Source organism: Lemur catta, chromosome 5 (assembly GCF_020740605.2).
Source record: "Lemur catta isolate mLemCat1 chromosome 5, mLemCat1.pri, whole genome shotgun sequence".
Taxonomy (NCBI): domain Eukaryota; kingdom Metazoa; phylum Chordata; class Mammalia; order Primates; family Lemuridae; genus Lemur; species Lemur catta.
The window spans coordinates 53,846,505-53,866,026 of NC_059132.1; the positions used below are offsets into that span (position 1 = coordinate 53,846,505).

Below are 19,522 nucleotides of genomic sequence, written 5' to 3' on the forward strand. Positions count from 1 at the left end.
TATTCCTTCTATCTAGCTGTAATTTTGTATCCATTAACCAAACTTTGGCTATCCCCACCCTTCCCAGCCTCTAGTAACCATTATTCTACTCTCTACTTCTATGAGATCAACTTTCTTAGCTTCCACGTATGAGTGAGAACATGCCGTATTTCTCTTTCTGTGCCTGGCTTATTTCACTTAGCATACTGTTCTCCAAGCTCATCCATGTTGCCACAAATGACAGAATTTCATTCTTTTTTATGGTTAAGTAGTATTCCATTGTCTCTGTATGCCACATTTTCTTTATGCATTCAACTATTGGTGGACGCTTAGGTTCATTCCATATGTTGGTTATTGTGAATAGTGCTGCAATAACCATCGGAGTGCAGATATCTCTTTGACATACTGATTTCCTTTCCTTAGGGTGTATACCCAGTAGTAGAATTGCTGGATCATATAGTAGCTCTATTTTTAGTTTTTTGAGGAACCTCCATACTGTTGTCCACAATAGCTGTACTAATTTACATTCCTACCAACAATGTATGAGTTCCCCTTTCTCAGAATCTAGCATTTGTTATTTTCTTTCTTTTTGTTTTTTGTCCAGTGGTTGTTGTTGTTGTTGTTTTGAGACAGGGTCTCACTCTGTCACCCCAGTTACAGTGCAGTGGTGTCATCATAGTTCACTACAACCTCAACCTCCTGGGCTCAAGCAATCCTCCTACCTCAGTCTCCCAAGCATCTGGGACTGCAGGCACATGCCACCATGTCCAGCTAATTTTTTTATTTTTTCTAGAGATGTGGTCTCACTGTTTCTCAGAGCTGGTCTAGAACTGCTGACATCAAGCAATACTCCTGTCTAGGCCTATCAGAGTGCCAGGATTACAGGCCTGAGCCACCCTGACTGGCCCTTTCTTTCTTTTTGGTAATAGCCATTCTAACTGCATTGAAATGATAGCTCATTGTGGTTGTAATTCGCATTTCCCAGATGATTAGTGATGTTGAACATTTTTTCATGTGTTTATTGTCTATTTGTATATCTTCTTTAGAAAGATGTCTATTCAGCTCATTTGCCCATTTTCACATCATATTTTTTGGGTTTTTTGCTGTTGAGTTGAGTTCCTTGTATTTTCTGGATATTAATCCCTTGTCAGATGAATAGTTTGCAAATATTTTCTCCCATTCTTCAGGTTATCTCCTCACTCTGTTGATTGTTTCCTTTGCTGTACAGAAGTTTTTCAGTTTGATGTAATCCTATTTTTCTATTTTTGCTTTTGTTGCCTGTGCTTTTTAGGTCTTCTTCATAAAATCTTTGCTCAGACCAATGTTCCCTATGTTGTCTTCTAGTAGTTTCATAATTTGGGGTTTTACATTGGACTATTGTCTTTTAGAACAGTTTTATTTACTGAAAAAGTGAGGAAATAGTACACAGAATTCCACATATCCCTCATGCTCACCCCACATCCGGTTTCTCCTACTATTAACATCTTACATTAGTGTGGTACATTGGTTACAACTAATGAACCAATACTGGTACATTATTATTCACTAAAGTCCACACTTTATTCATATTTCCTTAGTTTTTACCAAACGTCCTTTTTCTGTTCTGGAATCCCATCCAGGAAACCCTGTTACATTTCATTGTTATGTCTCCTTGGGCTCCTCTGGGCTGTGACATTATATCAGACTTTCCTTGTTTTTGATCAACTTGGCATGTTTGAGGAGTACTGGTTGGGTATTATGTAAGAAATCCTTCTATTAGAACTTGTCTGCTGTTTTTCTCATGATTAGATGGGGGTTATAGGTTGGAAGGAAGAAGATCACAGAGGCAAAGTGCCATTATCATCATCTTATCAGAGCAAGGGTACATATATCAACCTGACTTATCACTGTTGATGTTGAGCTTTGTCACTTGGCTGAGGTTATATTCTCCTTTCCATACTGTACTCTTTGGAAAGAAGTCATGATGCGAAGCCCACACTTAAAGAGATGGGGGGTTAAGTTCCTCTTCCTGGAAGGCAGAGTACCTATACTAATCATTTGAAATTTTTCTGCATGGTACCTTTGGCCCTTCTCCTCCATTTATTAATTTATTTGGTCATTTTTTTGTTGATATGGACTGATGGATATTTACTTTATACTTTGGGTTATAATTCAATATTACTTTATCTATTTTAGTGGCTCAAATTGCTGCAGCTTTGGCCATTGGGAGCTCTTTCAGTTGGCTCCTATGTCCCTTTGACATAACCCAATACTGTGGGGACTTTTGAGGTTTTTCATTTTGTTTAAATTTTAATTTTTGTTTTTGTGTTTTGTTTTTTGTTGAGCACTGCCTTACTTGCTGGCACTGCAAGATGCTCCTGGCTCATCTTGTATATGTCCTGTCTTAGCCATAGAATCAGTCATTTCTCCAAGGAGCTCCAGGGCCATTTTTTACAAAAAAAAAAAAATCTGAGTTTCTATCACAAAATGAAAGAGTTACAGTGTAGACAAGGCCAGTAGAGAATAAAAGCAAATTGACAGGCTGATGAAAGCTGGGTGACTGATCTGCTGGGTCCCCTCATTACAGTGGCTTCTTGCTGCCCACACTCTCCCCCACTAGCCTGGTGGCAAGTGTAAAATTCAAGTTCAATTTTTATCATGTAATATTTTATCATTTTTCTGATTAGCACATTTATGCAGATTTATTTTTTAAATGTATGCATCAGTAAAATTGCAACATGTTACATGTCATTGTACTTCCGGAATTATTTGGAAATAGTTAAAACCACAAATGTTAAATTTGGAGGTACAAAAAAACTCAACATCCCAGTCATGCTGGCTGATGTACTCTCCTCTGAGCCCATGTCCTTGGGCTTGAGGGCAGCACCTTGTCTCTCCTATAAGCAATTGTATGAGCTCCATCACAGGTATTTTCCTTTTCTCATTTATCTCATCCCTGAGTTCAAAGCCACTCTTCCAATTGATGGGTTTTTTAATTTTTCAGCAGTGAAGACCTTTTTTCATATGAAATCATCATATAAAGAATTTGAATACATGAAAGTGATAAAAGTGGTAATTAATAGACATCTGTTTTATAAACTGAAAGTAATGATACTTAATATAAAGTCAGTTAAGAACAATGGTGTTTTAGTGAACATAAAATTTTTTAATTGAGAGTTATGGAAAACAGCAGCAGTCTTCTAGCCATCTTGTCATCCAATTTATTTCCATATTTTGTGTTAGTTACAGAATATCCAGAAAATTTTGATTAATCAAGATTTGGTTAAAAACAGACACCATTTGCAACTACTTCCCAGTTCACCTTACAACCTCAAGATAGTTTTCAACTAAACAGAAGATGTAAAACTATATTTAAGGTCTGCACAAAAATGAACTAATCAGACAGCAAATGATAACATATTAGTAATCTCTAATTTTTAATCTTTGGTGTTGTGCATGTTTCATTTTTCAGAACATATTTTTAATAGTTTAGATTATTTTTAAATGAAATATTATAAAATATTTATGGGAGTGCCTCCCCAGAATATAAGGTTTATAAAACATGGCTGGAGTCTTGACAATTACATTTTCCATAAGTCCCCCCTCCAGATAAGTGACTTATTTAGCTGTACTGATATTAATTCTTTTGACTTATCATTATATAGCCCATTTCCTCTGGGCTCTATTAGGCAACTGAATTCTTGCTAAACAGTTAATGACTGATATCCTACAGTTAGCTTCCTAATTACATATGTATTTTCATAAAGGACTTTGAATTTTTAAAGAAAGCCTAATGGAAGAATGGTAGATAATAAGGCATGTAGTGGGAGATGTTTTTGAGAAGATAAGCTTTTTCCTATTGTAACAATATACAAAGCCAGTAATAATTATTACAATAATATGAATAATTAAGAAATATTATACCTACTATGTACCAAATACTGTTCTAAATTGTTAGTGCTTTACTTATACTAACTAACTTAATTTAATCATCGTATGAAGCCTATAAGGTAGGTACGATTATCACCCACATTTCACAGAAATGAATAATATTGAGGACCAGAGAGGTTAAAAATTTTTCTCAGGTTGCACAGCTTGTAACTGGCAAAGCTACGGTTCAAACCTATCCTGGCTCCAAAGTCCATGCTCTTAAACAATATACTGCCACTGGATACCATAATTTGTATAGTCAGGAGACCCATAAGCATATTTATTAATAATTTATTCAACAAACATTCATGGAGTGCCTGGTCCTGGCCAGGTTCTATCTCAAACAGATGGCAGAGGAACGGATTATTGCACCGGTTCATGCATATTCGAAGGCTCATGCTCAATGAGCCTCTACAATATCTTCCATCTCAGTCTTCAACGTCCCCTCTATGGCTCAGCCAAAGTGGCCTATGGGTTATTCCTCATCTCACCCCGTGCTCTCTTGCCTCTAAGTGTGTGCTCAGACTGCTACAAACGAGCCTTTCTCTCCCTTACTACTCTGGTAAAATTCTTCTTCCCAAGGCCGGGCACTAATCATATCTTCTCCATAAAGTGTCCTGAGACCCTGGATGAAATTTCTCTCTCCTTCCCTCGCACTTATGTGTACTTTCTCAGTACGTCTGTTACAGCCACTCTCATAGATGGTGAGCGTCTTAAGAAAATAAAGTATGTCTTTTTCATCTTCCACATTCCCAGCACTAGTGCATACATACATAATATAACACTGTCATGTAATGGGTGCTCTAAAAACACCTGTTGAAATGGATAAATGACATGTACTGGCTGCCCACTGGGACCCTGACTATATACTAGAGAAGACACAGCTCCAGTTTCCAAGAAGCTTATGGTCTAATTGAAAAGACACTGGAGAAAAGAACAACTACAACTTATGCCGACAGGAAGACAGTGAGATAAGGTAGAAACACAGCAACTAGACATCAGAAAACCCAGAATCTAGTCCTGGCTCCATCCCAACTGTGTGAACTTGAGCAAGTAGCTTTGTTCTTCTGAGCCTCAGTTTCATCCCAGCAAAAGGAGGACTGATGTTGTAAAGGTTTCTCCCAGTTCTAATAGCTATGGTGAGTCCGTCAGTAGACTGGTGATTGCCAAGAATGCTTTCTGAAGAAATGATGGGGTTCAGAATGTGACACCCCGAAACATGGCACCTTGACATTTTGGAAAACAGCAGGAGCAGGAAGGTCATTCTCCCCCCATCTGCTCTTCTCCCCTAAAACAGGTCCTAAGGCCCTCATTCAAGAGGTGCCCCCACGATGGCCAGAAGAAATGAATGTCCTTATCCCTGAAGACTCAGGGACACAGAGAAGAATCTGAACAAATAGGTCTTGCTGAGCTTCCCCCAGTTTATTGCCACTAGCTCACACCCTTATGTTCCATCAAAATTCTCCACAACTGTCCACTCTTCATCAAACCTAAGCATAAAAATACACAGGTTTCCCTGTTTCCTAGGGTCTGCCTTTGTGAAGGCTCCCGTGTCACGTAACATTTACGTTAACTAAATTTGTATGCTTTTCTCTTGTTCATCTGTCTTTTGTTATAAGGCTTCGGCCATGAACCTAGCAATGGGTGAGAAAAAGAAATCTTTTCTCCCCTGCAAGTATCTTCTACAAGGGAACTGGGCAAACTATAACTCATGAGATGAAGATGCCTCTCTCTATGCCATCAAAAAGCAACTAATTATGATACAAAATAAAGTCAATAAAAATCCAGATGCATGCGCTATTGGGGAAGTGTGGAAGTAACAAAGAGTGTTCCGATGAGAAACTGAGTGGAGAAGGGTGGTCTGAAAGGAGCGCAGGAGGAGAGCCGGGCAGGAAGCAATGATTAGGGTTTACCCATCCGTGAACCTGGCCACAGCCACACCATCATTAGAACGACACACGAGCACGGCAGCTCAAGTGCCAGGCTTGCCCTTCTCTTAGCCTGAAGTCTCCCTCAGAGCCGTCCAACTATTTTCATTCCGATTCCCTGAAAACTAAGCAACACTCTAATGACTAGTTTTGCTTCCAGTTTCTGGTATAATGAGAGAGAAGACATTTTCCTCCCGTAGCAGCTGGAATAACATTTCCTCTTAGGGGCAGTCCTCTACTTACCAGGAAGAAATCCATTGATCAGCCACATGGGCTGAGAAGTGAGATTCTGAGCCTATCTGCTCCTACCGAACTCGGGGTGTGGTCCCAACAACTTAGGGTCCTTTATTTCATGAGCAGTTCAATAGGTTTAAGTCTGTAAATGTGACCGTAAGTTTGGTCACAATTAAATTGTTCTACATAACGAAAATGTGAAGAAATTGAAAATGACAGGAAAATTGGGGCAGGGGGAAGCTGCAGAGGAAAGGAAGGAAGCAGCCACAGAGGTTGGGCACTGCGCGGAATGGAAGGGACTTTGGCGAGAACAGAAATACCTAATGGTATTTTAAGTTGCTTGCTGTTGAAATATCCTTGAAGCGTCCTGCTCCAGCTCCCTGACAGTGCACGTTCAGTGAAGTCTCTGCTGCTTTTTTGAAGAACATGAGGAGGTTCTACATTCTGCATCCAGCTTGGCCCAGAGAGAATGTACCATGGCCGTATAATCCAGAGGGGGACCGTTGACAACCAGGTTTCACCAGGAGGAGAGAGGCCGAGGCAGGGGTGTCCTGGGTAGACATCATACATACAGTCCCATCATAAAGTAACATGTCCACTTTCTGGGATGCAAATGCCCCTGCTGGGAGTTAGGTTAGATTGTACCAGCCCTCAGACGATGGTCACCCCTGGGGAAGGTCATAAAACAGGTTGTCTGCACTCACCCCACTGGGGAGCAGGCAGAGAAACTCGATGGCCTTATCATCACCAGAGCGGTGCTATCTGTCACCAACAAAAAGACTCCAGCCGACTGCAGGTCCCTCACCAGACTCACACCCTCAGTGCTCCTCAGTCTCCACCTTGGGATTGGATTACAAGGCTGAAGGAGGACTGGAACTGTTCAAAACTTTCATGTTCCCCCAAATACAATCGTCCTCATAAAACTTCTCCAACTTATTCAGCACGAGGAACCCCCTGTAGGTTTCCAACTGCTATTAAATTGGCCCCATGAGACCCCCACTGCCATGACTAGCACAAAAAGCAAGGTGATCCACCAAGAAAACCGAAGTCCCCAGAAGTCGGCTCAGAATCCAGGAGCCCGCTGTCTTGTTTTGCAGGTAGACAAGAACATGAAAGGGAGAAAGGTGGAAAAAGAGATCAGAGCGGGAAAGCCCCCGCCTGCACACACGCACATCCTGTCCCCTCTAAATTACTATCAATAATGACTTTGAAGGATTAAATAAGACGGCACATAGGAGGAAGAAGAGGCCAAGAGAAGACTGAGCATCTGGCTTTTTGCGTCCCTTTGGCGAGGGAGGACCGCACCAGTGCGGGCCAGCAGCTGTGAAGACAGAAGCGACTTCAAGGAAGCGCAACAGGAGAGAGAGAAGGGAAACGCACATGGGAAACCCGGTGTGGATCGGATACCGCCCTCCCGAGCATGCGCACATCCCCTGCCCAAATGCCTATGAACCCGTCTGAAACTCAAGTCACAATAATGTAAACCAGGTGTTTTGACTTCCTACCATAATGGCTGGCAAGGCCATCAATGTAGAATAACAACAACAACAACAACAGCTGAAGTGCATCTGTATTTAAACACATAACAAGCATATTTTTCTTTCTTCTCCAAGTAGGTGTCTGTTCTGCATTTATATTATGATAGCATCAGGGGACTAGGGACCAGGATCCTTTCCAGAAACAGCTCTTCCAGCTTAGAGAGTAACACTGGGGTTTTGCTTTTTTGTTTTAAAGAAAACACTGATGACAGGAGATGTTGCTGGGGGGGCAGGGGCAACGGCAAGTCTGAAACTGTGGGAGATTCGGCCCCACAGAGGTGACCCCAGGTAAACACACAAACTAGAAACGTAGGAGGCGCCAAACACCATCTCTCCCCATCTATCCCCTCAGACTGGCCTCTTCTTTAAAAAAAAGCAGGGGACGGGGCCAAAATAATGATTTCAGGAGCACAGGCAACATTTGTCAGAAGTAGGTTTTCGTAATTGAATAAAACTCCATTCCCTATTCAATTCAGAGCAGCGTCTCCAGCCAGCCTTTCCAAGCCTCTTCAAAGTCGGGTGGGGAAAGAGGGTGTTGTTGGGATTCAATAGGGAATCCCAGCCATTTCCATGAATGAGCTGAAGTACCATTAGGCCTCACAGGGACCCAAACTGGGGACTGGAAAGTAAAACCACACTTTTGGGGCCGAGCGCGGTGGCTCACGCCTGTAATCCTAGCACTCTGGGAGGCCCAGGCGGGAGGATTGTTTGAGCTCAGGAGTTCAAGACCAGCCTGAGCAAGAGCGTCCCGTCTCCACTACAAATAGAAAGAAATTATATGGACGGCTAAAATATATATATGGAAAAAATTAGCCGGGCATGGTGGCACATGCCTGTAGTCCCAGCTACTTGGGAGGCTGAGGCAGGAGGATCGCTTGAGCCCAGGAGTTTGAGGTTGCTGTGAGCTAGGCTGATGCCACAGCACTGTAGTCCGGGCAACAGAGTGAGATGCTGTCTCAAAAAATAAAAATAAAATATAAAAATAAATAAAACCACACTTTTGGTGTCTCAGCCTCTCCTTCTGTTTCTCTCTCTTTGCTCCATCCCCTTCTCTCTGAGGGCATTTCCCCTGCCTGTTCATCTTAACCCTAATCCAGAATGCCAACCCTGGCCTTTATCTTCATGGCCTTTCAGCTCTAGGGCCCACAGGCATGAAACACCCCTCCCAGCCTTGGCACAAATCCCCAGCAGGTCATTTGTTTGAACTGACGTGGCAGGTGGGGTCTTCCACTCAGGTGTCCTTCCTGGATCCAATCGGCCATGGTGGCCTCCACTCAGCCAGTCCTATGGGTAGGAGAGGCTTCCCCAAGAGCACGCACTAGGAGGAAACATGAAATGGGAGAAGTCCCTTCCTTTTCATTTCTTTCACCACTTCCCTAGTTATAAAATCAGGGTAATGAAAACTTGTCACCGGTGCCAAACCCCACTAGCGGGAGCACAGGACAAATGAATAAGCTATTTTGGACATAGGTTTGGGCTGGGTTATTGAAGGAGACCTTGTGCAATTTCAAGGGCTGGACACAAAACTAAGACCCCTAACCCCAAACTCATCTGGCAAAAAGCAGGAACAGAGCTTGAGACAAACAGCTGCTCAACCTTCCACCCCCTGAGTGTGTGCGAAAGCTGAGACACACTCTGGGCAGGAAGTCTGACTGCTCTCGGGAAAGGAAAAGACTTCAGGTGCCCCACAGCCCAGGGACAGGGAGGCTGGGAGAAGTGTTCCTTGACAGGGGTGCTACTGGCATTTGGGGCTGACCCATTTTTCTGTTCCGTGGGACTTAACTATGCAGTGGTAGCCGCTCTGGCCTTAGCCTGGGAAATGCCTGTAGTGCCCCAGCTATGGTGACAGCCAACGAAAAAACAAACCAAGACAAAACAAGACCAGAACCATCCTCCACATGTTCCTAAATGCCCTCTGGGGGAGTGCAGCCCCTGGAGGAGAACTGGAACCAGATGTCCCAAGGGCACACTTCAAGGCTGAGAATAGCTGTACTCTGGGATAAGAAGACAGGGAACACCTTCATAGACATCCCGCATAATTCAGGTTTGACCAGGGCAGAAACCTCTTGGGGGTCAGTTGTAAAACATTATAGCAAATTGCTCAAGAATGGCTGTAGACTTTTAGTTAAGAGGGTGTGTTTGAATGAATAAGATAACCTAAAACAGTTTAAATACAACTCCACTCAGACATAAGAGGACAGATGGAATGACTGCTTGGGCTTAGGATTCTACCTAGAGAATTGCTAGTGAAGACTCTAAGGGACTAGAATTAATGTCCCATATTCCGCTAAAACACACATAATAATACCATGACTGACCAGACACAATTACACATTCTAACGAGGCATTGTTAGATGTTAATAGGTATGGTCGTTCTGAAATAAGGAACAGTAAAGCATAGGCCACACCGCAGGACAGCATGCAGACACGCTGCTGTCCCGTCAGCAGCCGTGCAAGGATGCCGAAGACTGGCCTCTGAAGCTAACATGCAGCCTGCTGCAGGCCAAGCCACAGTTTCCCTCGATGACAGTGAGCAGTAGCCTTCCAAATTTCCCCAGGAACCTGGGCAGTTGGATTTTCCCCAACTATAGGGAGGAAACTAATATAGGAACCAAACAAGTCTTGTTCTGCCCACTCACCCTCTCCACCCCAACCTGACACTTTCATCAACTCAGCGTGTTTAAAAGTAAATTTGACCCTATCAGGGAAGAGAAGTGGCTCAGAGCTCTGTGACCACCCAGAGCAGAGTCTCCCAGGCACGCCTCCTTTTTCAGGGGTTCGGTAGTTTCGTGTGTGTTTTCCTCCATCTTAGTCCAGTCCCAAAACAAAGATTGGTGGGGAGGTGGGGGTGGCCCTGGCACTGGCCAAGTGGATTTCCTTTCTAACTCCTTCACCCACCAGTTTGTGAATATGGGCAAATGTGTAACTTTCCCAAGGCTTCCATAATGCAGTAAAATGAGCATAATGAAACCTTCCTCGCCTACTTTGTGAGGCTGTGAGGAGGAGATCAAAAGAGCATCGGTATGAGAGACGGGACAGCTCACTGTGAGCACGGAGCACAGAGATGATGGCTCCAGAGGAGGTAGCAACACTGAGCCCCCAATTCTGCTGAGCCCCCATTCTACCAAGCCCCTCTCCTGGAATTGAAGCTGTGTCCTGGGATTGGGGGAGTTTGGGATCTTAGGGACAATATGCTAATTCTGATCTAAATCCTCCCATGTCTATCAAGCACCCATTGCATATACTCAGCCAGGGCCTGGGGAACACAGAAACTGTTGGGTACACACCTCACACTCGAGTCTAAAAACTTCCAGTTTGAGGCACTCTGCCTGGCACAGTTCTGGTTGCTTCATCTGACCACTCAGGGAATCCCAGAAGATTGTAACCCGTGCCATTGCTGGGATATTGTTAATAGTTGCTCTGAGTCATTCTCATGGATGCACCGTCAGAGCTGGAAAAGGAGTGCAGATTTTTCCCTTTCAAGATAATAAAACTGAGGTCCAGATTAGCAAAGAATCGCATTCTTCCAGTAAGAAAGCTTCCTACAGAAAGTTGTCTGCTTTCTAAATCCTCAAATGGGAAGGTGATATTTGAATGCCAAATGATGCCACAAGACACATGAGCATTGATTTAAATGCTGTGATCTGACAGATCCGGCCATCAGTCATAGCCTGACATCTCAGGAGACTCATCCTTTAGGAAAGGACTTGGGAAGAGCATGACCGGAATTTACAGTTGAACCAACTCTGCATCAGAGCTGTCCTTTGCCCAGCTGCTAAGGCACTGGTTCTCAGACTGGAACTGGCAGCCTCAGAACCACCTGGAGGGTTTCCTGGGGCCACATCCAGACTTTCTATTGTAATTGAGTAGGTCTAAGGTGGGGAGTGAGAATTTGCATTTCTAACCAGTTTGTGCTGATGCTAATGTTGATGCTGCAGCTGCAGATTGTCGTGGAGATAGTGCCATATTTTGAGAACTCTATGCTAAAGCAAAGGTTTATATATTTAATTTACAGAAATGTTAGGAAAACTGGTAATGATATTCATGAGTCTCTTATATGTTGTTACGGGATGAACTGTGTCCTATCCCTGCCCTGAAAAATTCATATGTTGAAGTTGTAACTCCCAGTATCTGAGAATGTGACAATATTTGGAGATAGGGTCTTTAAGGAGGTAATCAAGTTAAAATGAGCCCAATATGACTCGTCCTTTTAAGAGATTAGCACACAGACAGGCACGAAGAGAAGACCATGAGAGAACACAGAGACGATGGCATCTGCAAGCCAAGGAGAGAGGCCTCAGAAGAAACCAACTGCACTGATACACCTTGATCTTGGACTTCTAGCCTTCATAACTGTGAAGAAATAAATCTGTTGTTTAAGCCAGCAGTTCCCAACTTTTTTGGCATCAGGGACTGGTTTCATGGAAGACAGTTTTTCCACAAACTGGGCAGGGGATGGTTTCAGGATGATTCAAGCACATTACATTTATTGTACAGTCAAACCTCCCTACTAATGATAATCTGTATTTGCAGCTGCTCCCCAGAGCTAGCATCACTGCCTCAGCTCCACCTCAGATCATCAGGCATTAGATTCTCATAAGGAGTGCGCAACCTAGATCCCTCACATGTGCAGTTTACAGTAGGGTTCTTGCTCCTATGAGAATCTAATGCCACCACTGATATGACAGGAGGTGGAGCTTATATGGTGATGTGAGCTATGGGGAGATGAGCGGCTGTAAATACAGATGAAGCTTTGCTCACCTTCTGCTGTGTGGCCTGGTTCCTAACAGGCCGAGGACTGGTACCAGTCCACAGCCTGGGGGTTGGGGACTGCAGGTATAAGCTACCCACTCTGCGGTTCTTTGTTATGGCAGTCCTAGCAGATAAATAAACATGGAGAGGAAGGATGCATGAAGGAAAATGTTATGGTAAGAACCAAGAGATGTGGGTTCCAGTCTCAGCCCTGCTCTAAGACAGATGACATTTCTCCTCTCCTGTCTCCAGACTTCCCACCTCAGCCAGTCAACAACCTCTGCTGTCAAGTGGGAGTGCTGACCTACGGCCTTCCTGCCACATGGGGTTTTTGTGAAGATCAAAAATGGGAACTTAAAAGAAAGTGGGTTTTTAATTGTGAATTTCTTTGCATCTGGTTCTGAACAACTAGAAGATCTGGATAAAATACAAAAATAAATCTGTTTGGTGGCACTAGAAAGCCACTAACCTCTCCAGAAGCACCAAGATCCACAGCGAAGGGAAGCTCCTATAGTCACCTAACTCTTTATGTGCTGGGTTTTTAAGCAGTTTTGAGCTAGAGGCCAAGAATTGATGCAGAGCTTGCAGCAATCCTTCAAGACTAAGGAAACCAAAAATGGAGCTGTGGTTGTCAGGGCAGTCAGGTGTTGAGGACCACAATGCCAGAGAAATGAGAGTACAGAGGAAGCCGGAAGCTCCTCAATATCTTTCCCTCCTGTCATGTGTCAATTTTTGAACTGTGTTTAAAGGTTTAGCAAAAAACTAAGAGGGCTAATTAAAAGCAAAGGCTGAGTGAAGCTTTCAAGTCTCAACGTGATGGTGAGACAAAAATTGGAGTTCAGGACTGGTATGGTTTGAATATTTGTCCCCTCCAAAACTCATGTTGAAATTTAATACCCAATGCAGCAGCATTGAGAGGTGGGTCTTTAAGAGGTAACAATATTGGGAGGTGGGGTCTTTAAGCTGAGCCCTCATGAATGGATTAATGAACCCATTGGTGAATTAATGGGATAGTGGATTAATGGGTTATCATGGGAAAGGAATTGGTAGCTTTAAAAGAAGAGGAAGAGAGGCCGGGCGCGGTGGCTCGCACCTGTAATCCTAGCACTCTGGGAGGCCGAGGCAGGAGGATCGCCTGAGCTCAGGAGTTCGAGACCAGCCTGAGCAAGAGTGAGACCCCATCTCTACTAAAAATAGAAAGATCTTATATGGACAACTAAAAATATATATATATAGAAAAAACTAGCTGGGCATAGTGGCACATGCCTGTAGTCCCAGCCACTTGGGAGGCTGAGGCAGGAGGCTCGCTTGAGCCCAGGAGATTGAGGTTGCTGTGAGCTAGGCTGATGCCACGGCACTCTAGCCCAGGCAAGAGAATGAGACTGTGTCTCACAAAAAATAAAAAAGGAAGAGGAAGAGAGACCTGAGCCAGCATGCTCAGCCCCCTCACCTGTGCCCTGTGCCACCTTGGGACCCTGCAGAGTCCCCACCAGCAACAAGACCCTCAACAGATGCAGCCTCTCCACCTTGGACTTCTCAGCCTCCATAACCACAAGAAATAAATTCCTTTTCTTTATAAATGCCTCCGTTTCAGGTATATTGTTATAAATAACATAAAATGGACTAAGAAAAGGACCCACCAAGAGAAGGGCACTGACAAACTCCCGGGCCCTGAGCTGGGGTCCGCTGGAGGCAGAAAAAGCCTTACAAAGAATGCAGGCAGGCCTCAGATCAGCCTGGACACCAACTGACAGAGGCAATGTGACTTGCTTCTAGCTGCCTCCCGTGGGAAGGGTAAGCCCTCTCTGGAAGAAGAGAATATCATTCAGAACCTCTACAGTGTTTCATTAATAATTTTTGGCCACCAACTAGGACCAGGCACAACAAAAAACAGAAGCAAGGGAAAAAACAGACAGTAGGAACAATCCCACAGATGACTGGTTATGACTTTGATCGGAGTCAGACTATCAGACACAAACACTGAAAGAGCTGCAATAATATGTTCCAGAAAAGACAAGACAGATAATTTCACCAGAGAATTGGACTGTATTTTAAAAAGAATCTAGTAGGAATTCTAGAACTGAAAGATACAAGTGAAATAATGAACTCAATAGATATATTTAACATCAGATTGAACACAGCTGTGGTGAGTTCTAGTGAAAAGAAAACTAAATCAGTAAAAAACAAAATTCAGACTCAAGTTTAGGGAGGAAACTGGATGGAAAACACAGAAAAGAGTGTAAGCGACACATGGGGCATATGTCCTATGAAAAAGTTTAACCATAAAAAGGTTAAAATAAATGTAACTGGAGTCCCAGAGGAGGAGAAGGAAGAAAATGGAGCAGAAGCAATAGTTGAAGAGATAATGACAAAGAATCTTCCAGAACTATCAATAGACATCAAGCCACAGAATCCAAAACAATAAAAACACTACAAATCCCAGAGTAAATGCAAAGAAAATGGTGAAAATCTATATAAGAATAAAGTAGCATGCCATAATTACATATCAAAGCTATTTTGTGAAAAAAGAAGAAAGTTTGGGGATTATTTGATAAATCCAAAAGATCAAAAAGAGCAAAGAAGTGGTGACAGCCCCTCAAGAAAAAGATATCACAATTTATTGAGAAATATGCTAATGCTGCATTAATTCAGTTTTATGGCAAATAGTTGTAACTAACGAATTAATATTTATACCATATTTGGAACAGTACCTGGCACATAGTAAGAGGTATATAAATGTTCTTTTTTTGAAAAAGTAAAATAATAACTAAATATTGAGTACAATGTATATTTAGGACACTCTGTTTAGAACTTCAGTTGGAGAAATAGCAAGAGAGGAAGTAGATATTTTATCAAAGCAGGGATTAAAAAATCTAACAATCTGCAATTTTCTAAAACAAAGGTTCTCTTGGGTTCTTTGGACCCCTCAAGGTGCCCATAGATAGAATTCAAGGGAGTCAAAAGTTGCAAAAAAATTTTATTTTTATTTTCACTAGCCTCTAACTGAAATTTAGCACTTTCTTCTATTATGAATGTAAGCAATAAACCACAGTAGTATGGGCAGTAACTGTGACTTTGTCACCAATAAAAATCACATATTCCATACAATTGTTATAGATATCACAAAATATCATTTATATATATATTACTACTTTGAAATGATGGTAGGTACTAGACCTGCCACTAGATCTTGTTGTTTAATGCACTAATGCAGAAGCACATATGTTACTATATGGTAAATTTGGTTTTTAAAAATATTTTTATAAATATGCATTAATACAGTTGGTTTCCCTTGTAATTCAGTATATTTTATCTTATGCACTTGAAGATATTATTCTAAGAAGGGGTCCAAATATCTTATTTGCCTAACAAAGGGTCTACAATATGTATGTGTGTGTATATGTGTATATACATATAGAGAGAGAAAGAGAAAGAATCCCTGAATTAAAGAACTTGAATCAACATTGAATTGGCCAACTTTTCAAAATCTCAAAATCGATTTCTCAAGGTAATTTTACTTCATTGAATTTGAATTAGGAGAGACTTTAAAACAGATGTCATATAAACAAGAGAGTCAAAAGCCCCAAAATAAGTAGGAATGATTGTATTCATTATCAGTTAAAGGATTAAGAGGAGATAGTTGTACAATACGTTTTTTATTTTAGGCTCCTAATTTATGAATAATTAGTTAAGCTGGGTCCCTTGATTTAGACTTTTAACACTATTTCCTTCTCTCATTTCGCCTTTCCTCCTCTTTGGTGTGCCTTTTGTGGAAAGCACCTCCTCTGCGTAGCCACCAGGACAAGCGTCAGCCATCAAAAACAGGTGTTGCCAATTCTCAGCCTACTTCGTTTGGGATCTCACTGATGGGTGTGCACTTGGGCTTCTCCAACATAGTGTCACCCCTGCCAAACCTAATTCAACATCAGGCTAATCAACCAGCCAACTCAAAGCAAAGAGCTCATCCACTCTGTAATTGTGGCTTCTCTGCTGTACCTAACTTGAGTTGGCTTCAGTTTGAGCTCTAAAATATACGTATAATTTACAGTCAGGAAAAATTTCAACCAGTCAAAGAAGATCCCCCAAAATGGTATAAAAATGGAATGAAAGCAATACTTTTTTACTACTGCCCCTTTATGTCAGTTTCTGAATGTGAAGACTGGATTAAAATTAAATTTTTCCTCATAAATGATGATAAGATCTTCTGCATTGAATAAGACACTAATTCCTTATTTCCAGATACGTAGAAATTGATAGCTGTGTTTAAAGTACTACATGAGAAGATTAGACTGTAACATAGATAGCGCAGAATAATGCAAAAGTCAAATCTAGCTGGGTTGAGGATCTCTTATATGTTATTTGGGGAAAGGGGAAGAACTGACTTTTTATGAAGACACATCAACTTAAGACAGCCTGGAAACATACTGAATTTATGAGGAAAGCCAGCTGAAATGCGTCCTCTGAGACCCACCCACCCAGCCTTCTCTGAGGTGGCTCTCAGATTGCCCCCTCTCCATCCCCATACCATCCCCATGGTCCTTCCGGTCACTCACACCTGAACTCCAGCATCAGGCTCCTACCTGGTCTCGTTGCTGAAGCCATCCTTCCCCTGAGGAGTAGTACTGTATACACCCAGGACGACACGGCCTTGCAGAGGTGGAGAGAAACCCAGGCTACTGACATTTTTTGAGGCTTCCAGTATGTTATTTAAAAAAAAAAAAAAAGTAAGACATGAACCAGCAGGAAACAAGAAGAAAAAGAGAAGAAGAGTATGCAGAAGAGAGTCAGCAAAGCAAGCTTCCATTTCCAAGGGTCCCCACCACTCCGTGGTAAGAGTGACTCACTACGCCTGAACTCCTTACACAATGTGGATTATATTATACTTTCCTGCTGGGAGTCTGGATTTTGGAATGCACCAGTGCAAAGGTGCCTATGTGACAATCCTGCAACATAAATCCTGTGGGCTGAGTCTGTAATGAGCTTCCCTGGTAGACACCATCATACATGTGTTGTCACAATGTGCTGCTGGAGGAACTAAGCACATGTAGTGTGACTCCACTGAGGAGGACTCTTGGAAGCTTCCACCTGGTTTCCCCCAGGCTTCATCCTCTGCACCTTTTCTTTTCACTGATTTTACTTTGTGCCTTTTTGTTGTAAACTATCACACCGTGAGTGTAATGAGACTGGTGAGCCTGAGGTGGTCTTGCAGACCCCAGATGCAGAAAAGAAGAAGAAAAACTAATAATCAAAACAGGGAAGTCAAATTGCAGGTTATTTTTTAAATGTTTGTGTGTAAGTTTTTTAAATATTCTGCAAATCAACTCACAGATAGCAAATACAAAATAATTTTATTATTCACATGATAAGTGTAACATTTATAAAACACATAAGTTAATTCATGTTGCACGATACACAGTGTGGTCCTGTAATGAGCCTAGAGGGCATCTGGTTCTTGGTTTCCAAACCCTTTCTTAAAGTGAAACCTTCATGAAAGTCGGGAAAGTGAAGTTCCTCTGGTTAAAGGCGTGCGGAGCTTCCTCCTTTGAGGTCCTCAGGGAACACCTCAGAACCTCAGAACTTAGAGGACAGGTTGCAAATGGCTGATCTGATTTAACCTTTTTGCTTACAGACCCAAGAGCCCAGGCTCAGACCAAAATGAAGACTTACAAATGCATTCAACCTTTACCAAAGCATTTTTATTTTTTTTTTTTCAGAGTCTAGCGGCTTTTATTAGGTTTGTCTCCTATGCCATGAACTCACAGGGCATAGGTTCCAGCAAGGCTCAAGGTCCTTTCCTTATGCTTCTTACAAAGTGTGCTATGCACAGATCCGGTCCCAGCACCTCAGGCTCCTCTCCACTGCTTCTCACAAAGTGTGAGACACCTATTATGCCATGAATTCATAGGGAATAGGTTCCAGCAGCTCGGGCTCCTTTCCATTGGTTCTCACAAAGTGTGCTTCTCTGGGTGGAGCAGGCTGGTGCTTCAGCTGAACCCAGGTACCTTTCTCTTTGGCTTCCTTCTTTTTCTGATCATTTTCCTTCACACGTTTCAGGAAGCTATCTCGGCTCTTAGAGTGCTTAATGTGCTCAATACGCACATTAATCCTCTTGGCAAGAATCTTGCCCTTAACTTGTTTGTTTACAACAATTTCAACAGTATGCTGGGTAACATTGTAGACTCTTCCAGTTTTACCGTGGTAACACTTGTGGGGCATGCCTTTTTGAACAGTACCCATTCCCTTGATGTCTACAATATCATCTTTCTTGTAGATTCGCATGTATGTGGCCAAAGGAACAACTCCATGTTTTCTAAAAGGCCTAGAGAACATGTATCGGGTACCTCTCCTCTTTCCCTTTGTGTTCGTCATTTTGGCGAATTACTGGAAGATGGTGGCTCCACCAAAGCATTTTTAATACCAAAAACAAATAAATAAATAAATAAAATGAAATGTATAAACCCCTCTTTAGAACTCTTCTTTTTTTTTTTTTTTTGAGACAGAATCTCGCTCTATTGCCCGGGCTAGAGTGAGTGCCGTGGCAGCAGCCTAGCTCACAGCAACCTCAAACTCCTGGGCTTCAGTGATCCTCCTGCCTCAGCCTCCCAAGTGGCTGGGACTATGGGCATGCACCACCATGCCCAGCTAATTTTTTCTATATATATTTTTAGTTGTCCATATAATTTCTTTCTATTTTTTAGTAGAGACGGAGTCTCGCTCTTGCTCAGGCTGGTCTCGAACTCCTGAGCTCAAACAATCCACCCGCCTCGGCCTCCCAGAGTGCTAGGATTACAGGCGTGAGCCACCGCCCCCGGCCTAGAACCTCTTCTTTTTAACATCTTTCCAGGTTTTATCTGGCCTTGCCGGTACTTCTGTGCCCCGCCCCCGCACTTTCCACTCCTCTTCTAGGACCTCAAGGAATGTGCTACCACACAGAACCAAAATATGGAGTGGGTAGGCTTCAAGGCCAGCCAAGTGACTGCTGCACCCACCGCTAGGGTGCCCACCCTACAAAAAGCGAGAACTGGCTAGGGGGGCAGCAAATGGGAAGGAGGCCATGGAGCAACCAGCCCTAAGGTGGACCACTCAAGGGACATGGAACACAGACATGTCAGACCCACAAAACAACCTCGCACTTCCTTTTCACACCCACATCATCCCAGCACGAGCCGCATTGTGCTTGAC

At 42.7% G+C, this 19,522-nt stretch overlaps 1 protein-coding gene across 1 annotated transcript; it reads right to left on the minus strand.

Annotated features, from left to right (window-relative positions):
- Positions 1-18,219: 18,219 nt before the first annotated feature.
- Positions 18,220-18,734, minus strand: LOC123638292 (60S ribosomal protein L21-like). The gene has a single exon (XM_045551825.1). It carries the CDS (start codon positions 18,707-18,709, stop codon positions 18,227-18,229), a length of 483 nt encoding a protein of 160 aa, XP_045407781.1. The 5' UTR covers positions 18,710-18,734; the 3' UTR covers positions 18,220-18,226.
- Between the last annotated feature and the right edge of the window lie 788 nt (positions 18,735-19,522).

Excerpts from the sequence above, each read along its gene's own strand:
- LOC123638292 (XM_045551825.1), bottom strand. The coding sequence starts at position 18,709 with ATGACGAACACAAAGGGAAAGAGGAGAGGTACCCGATACATGTTCTCT.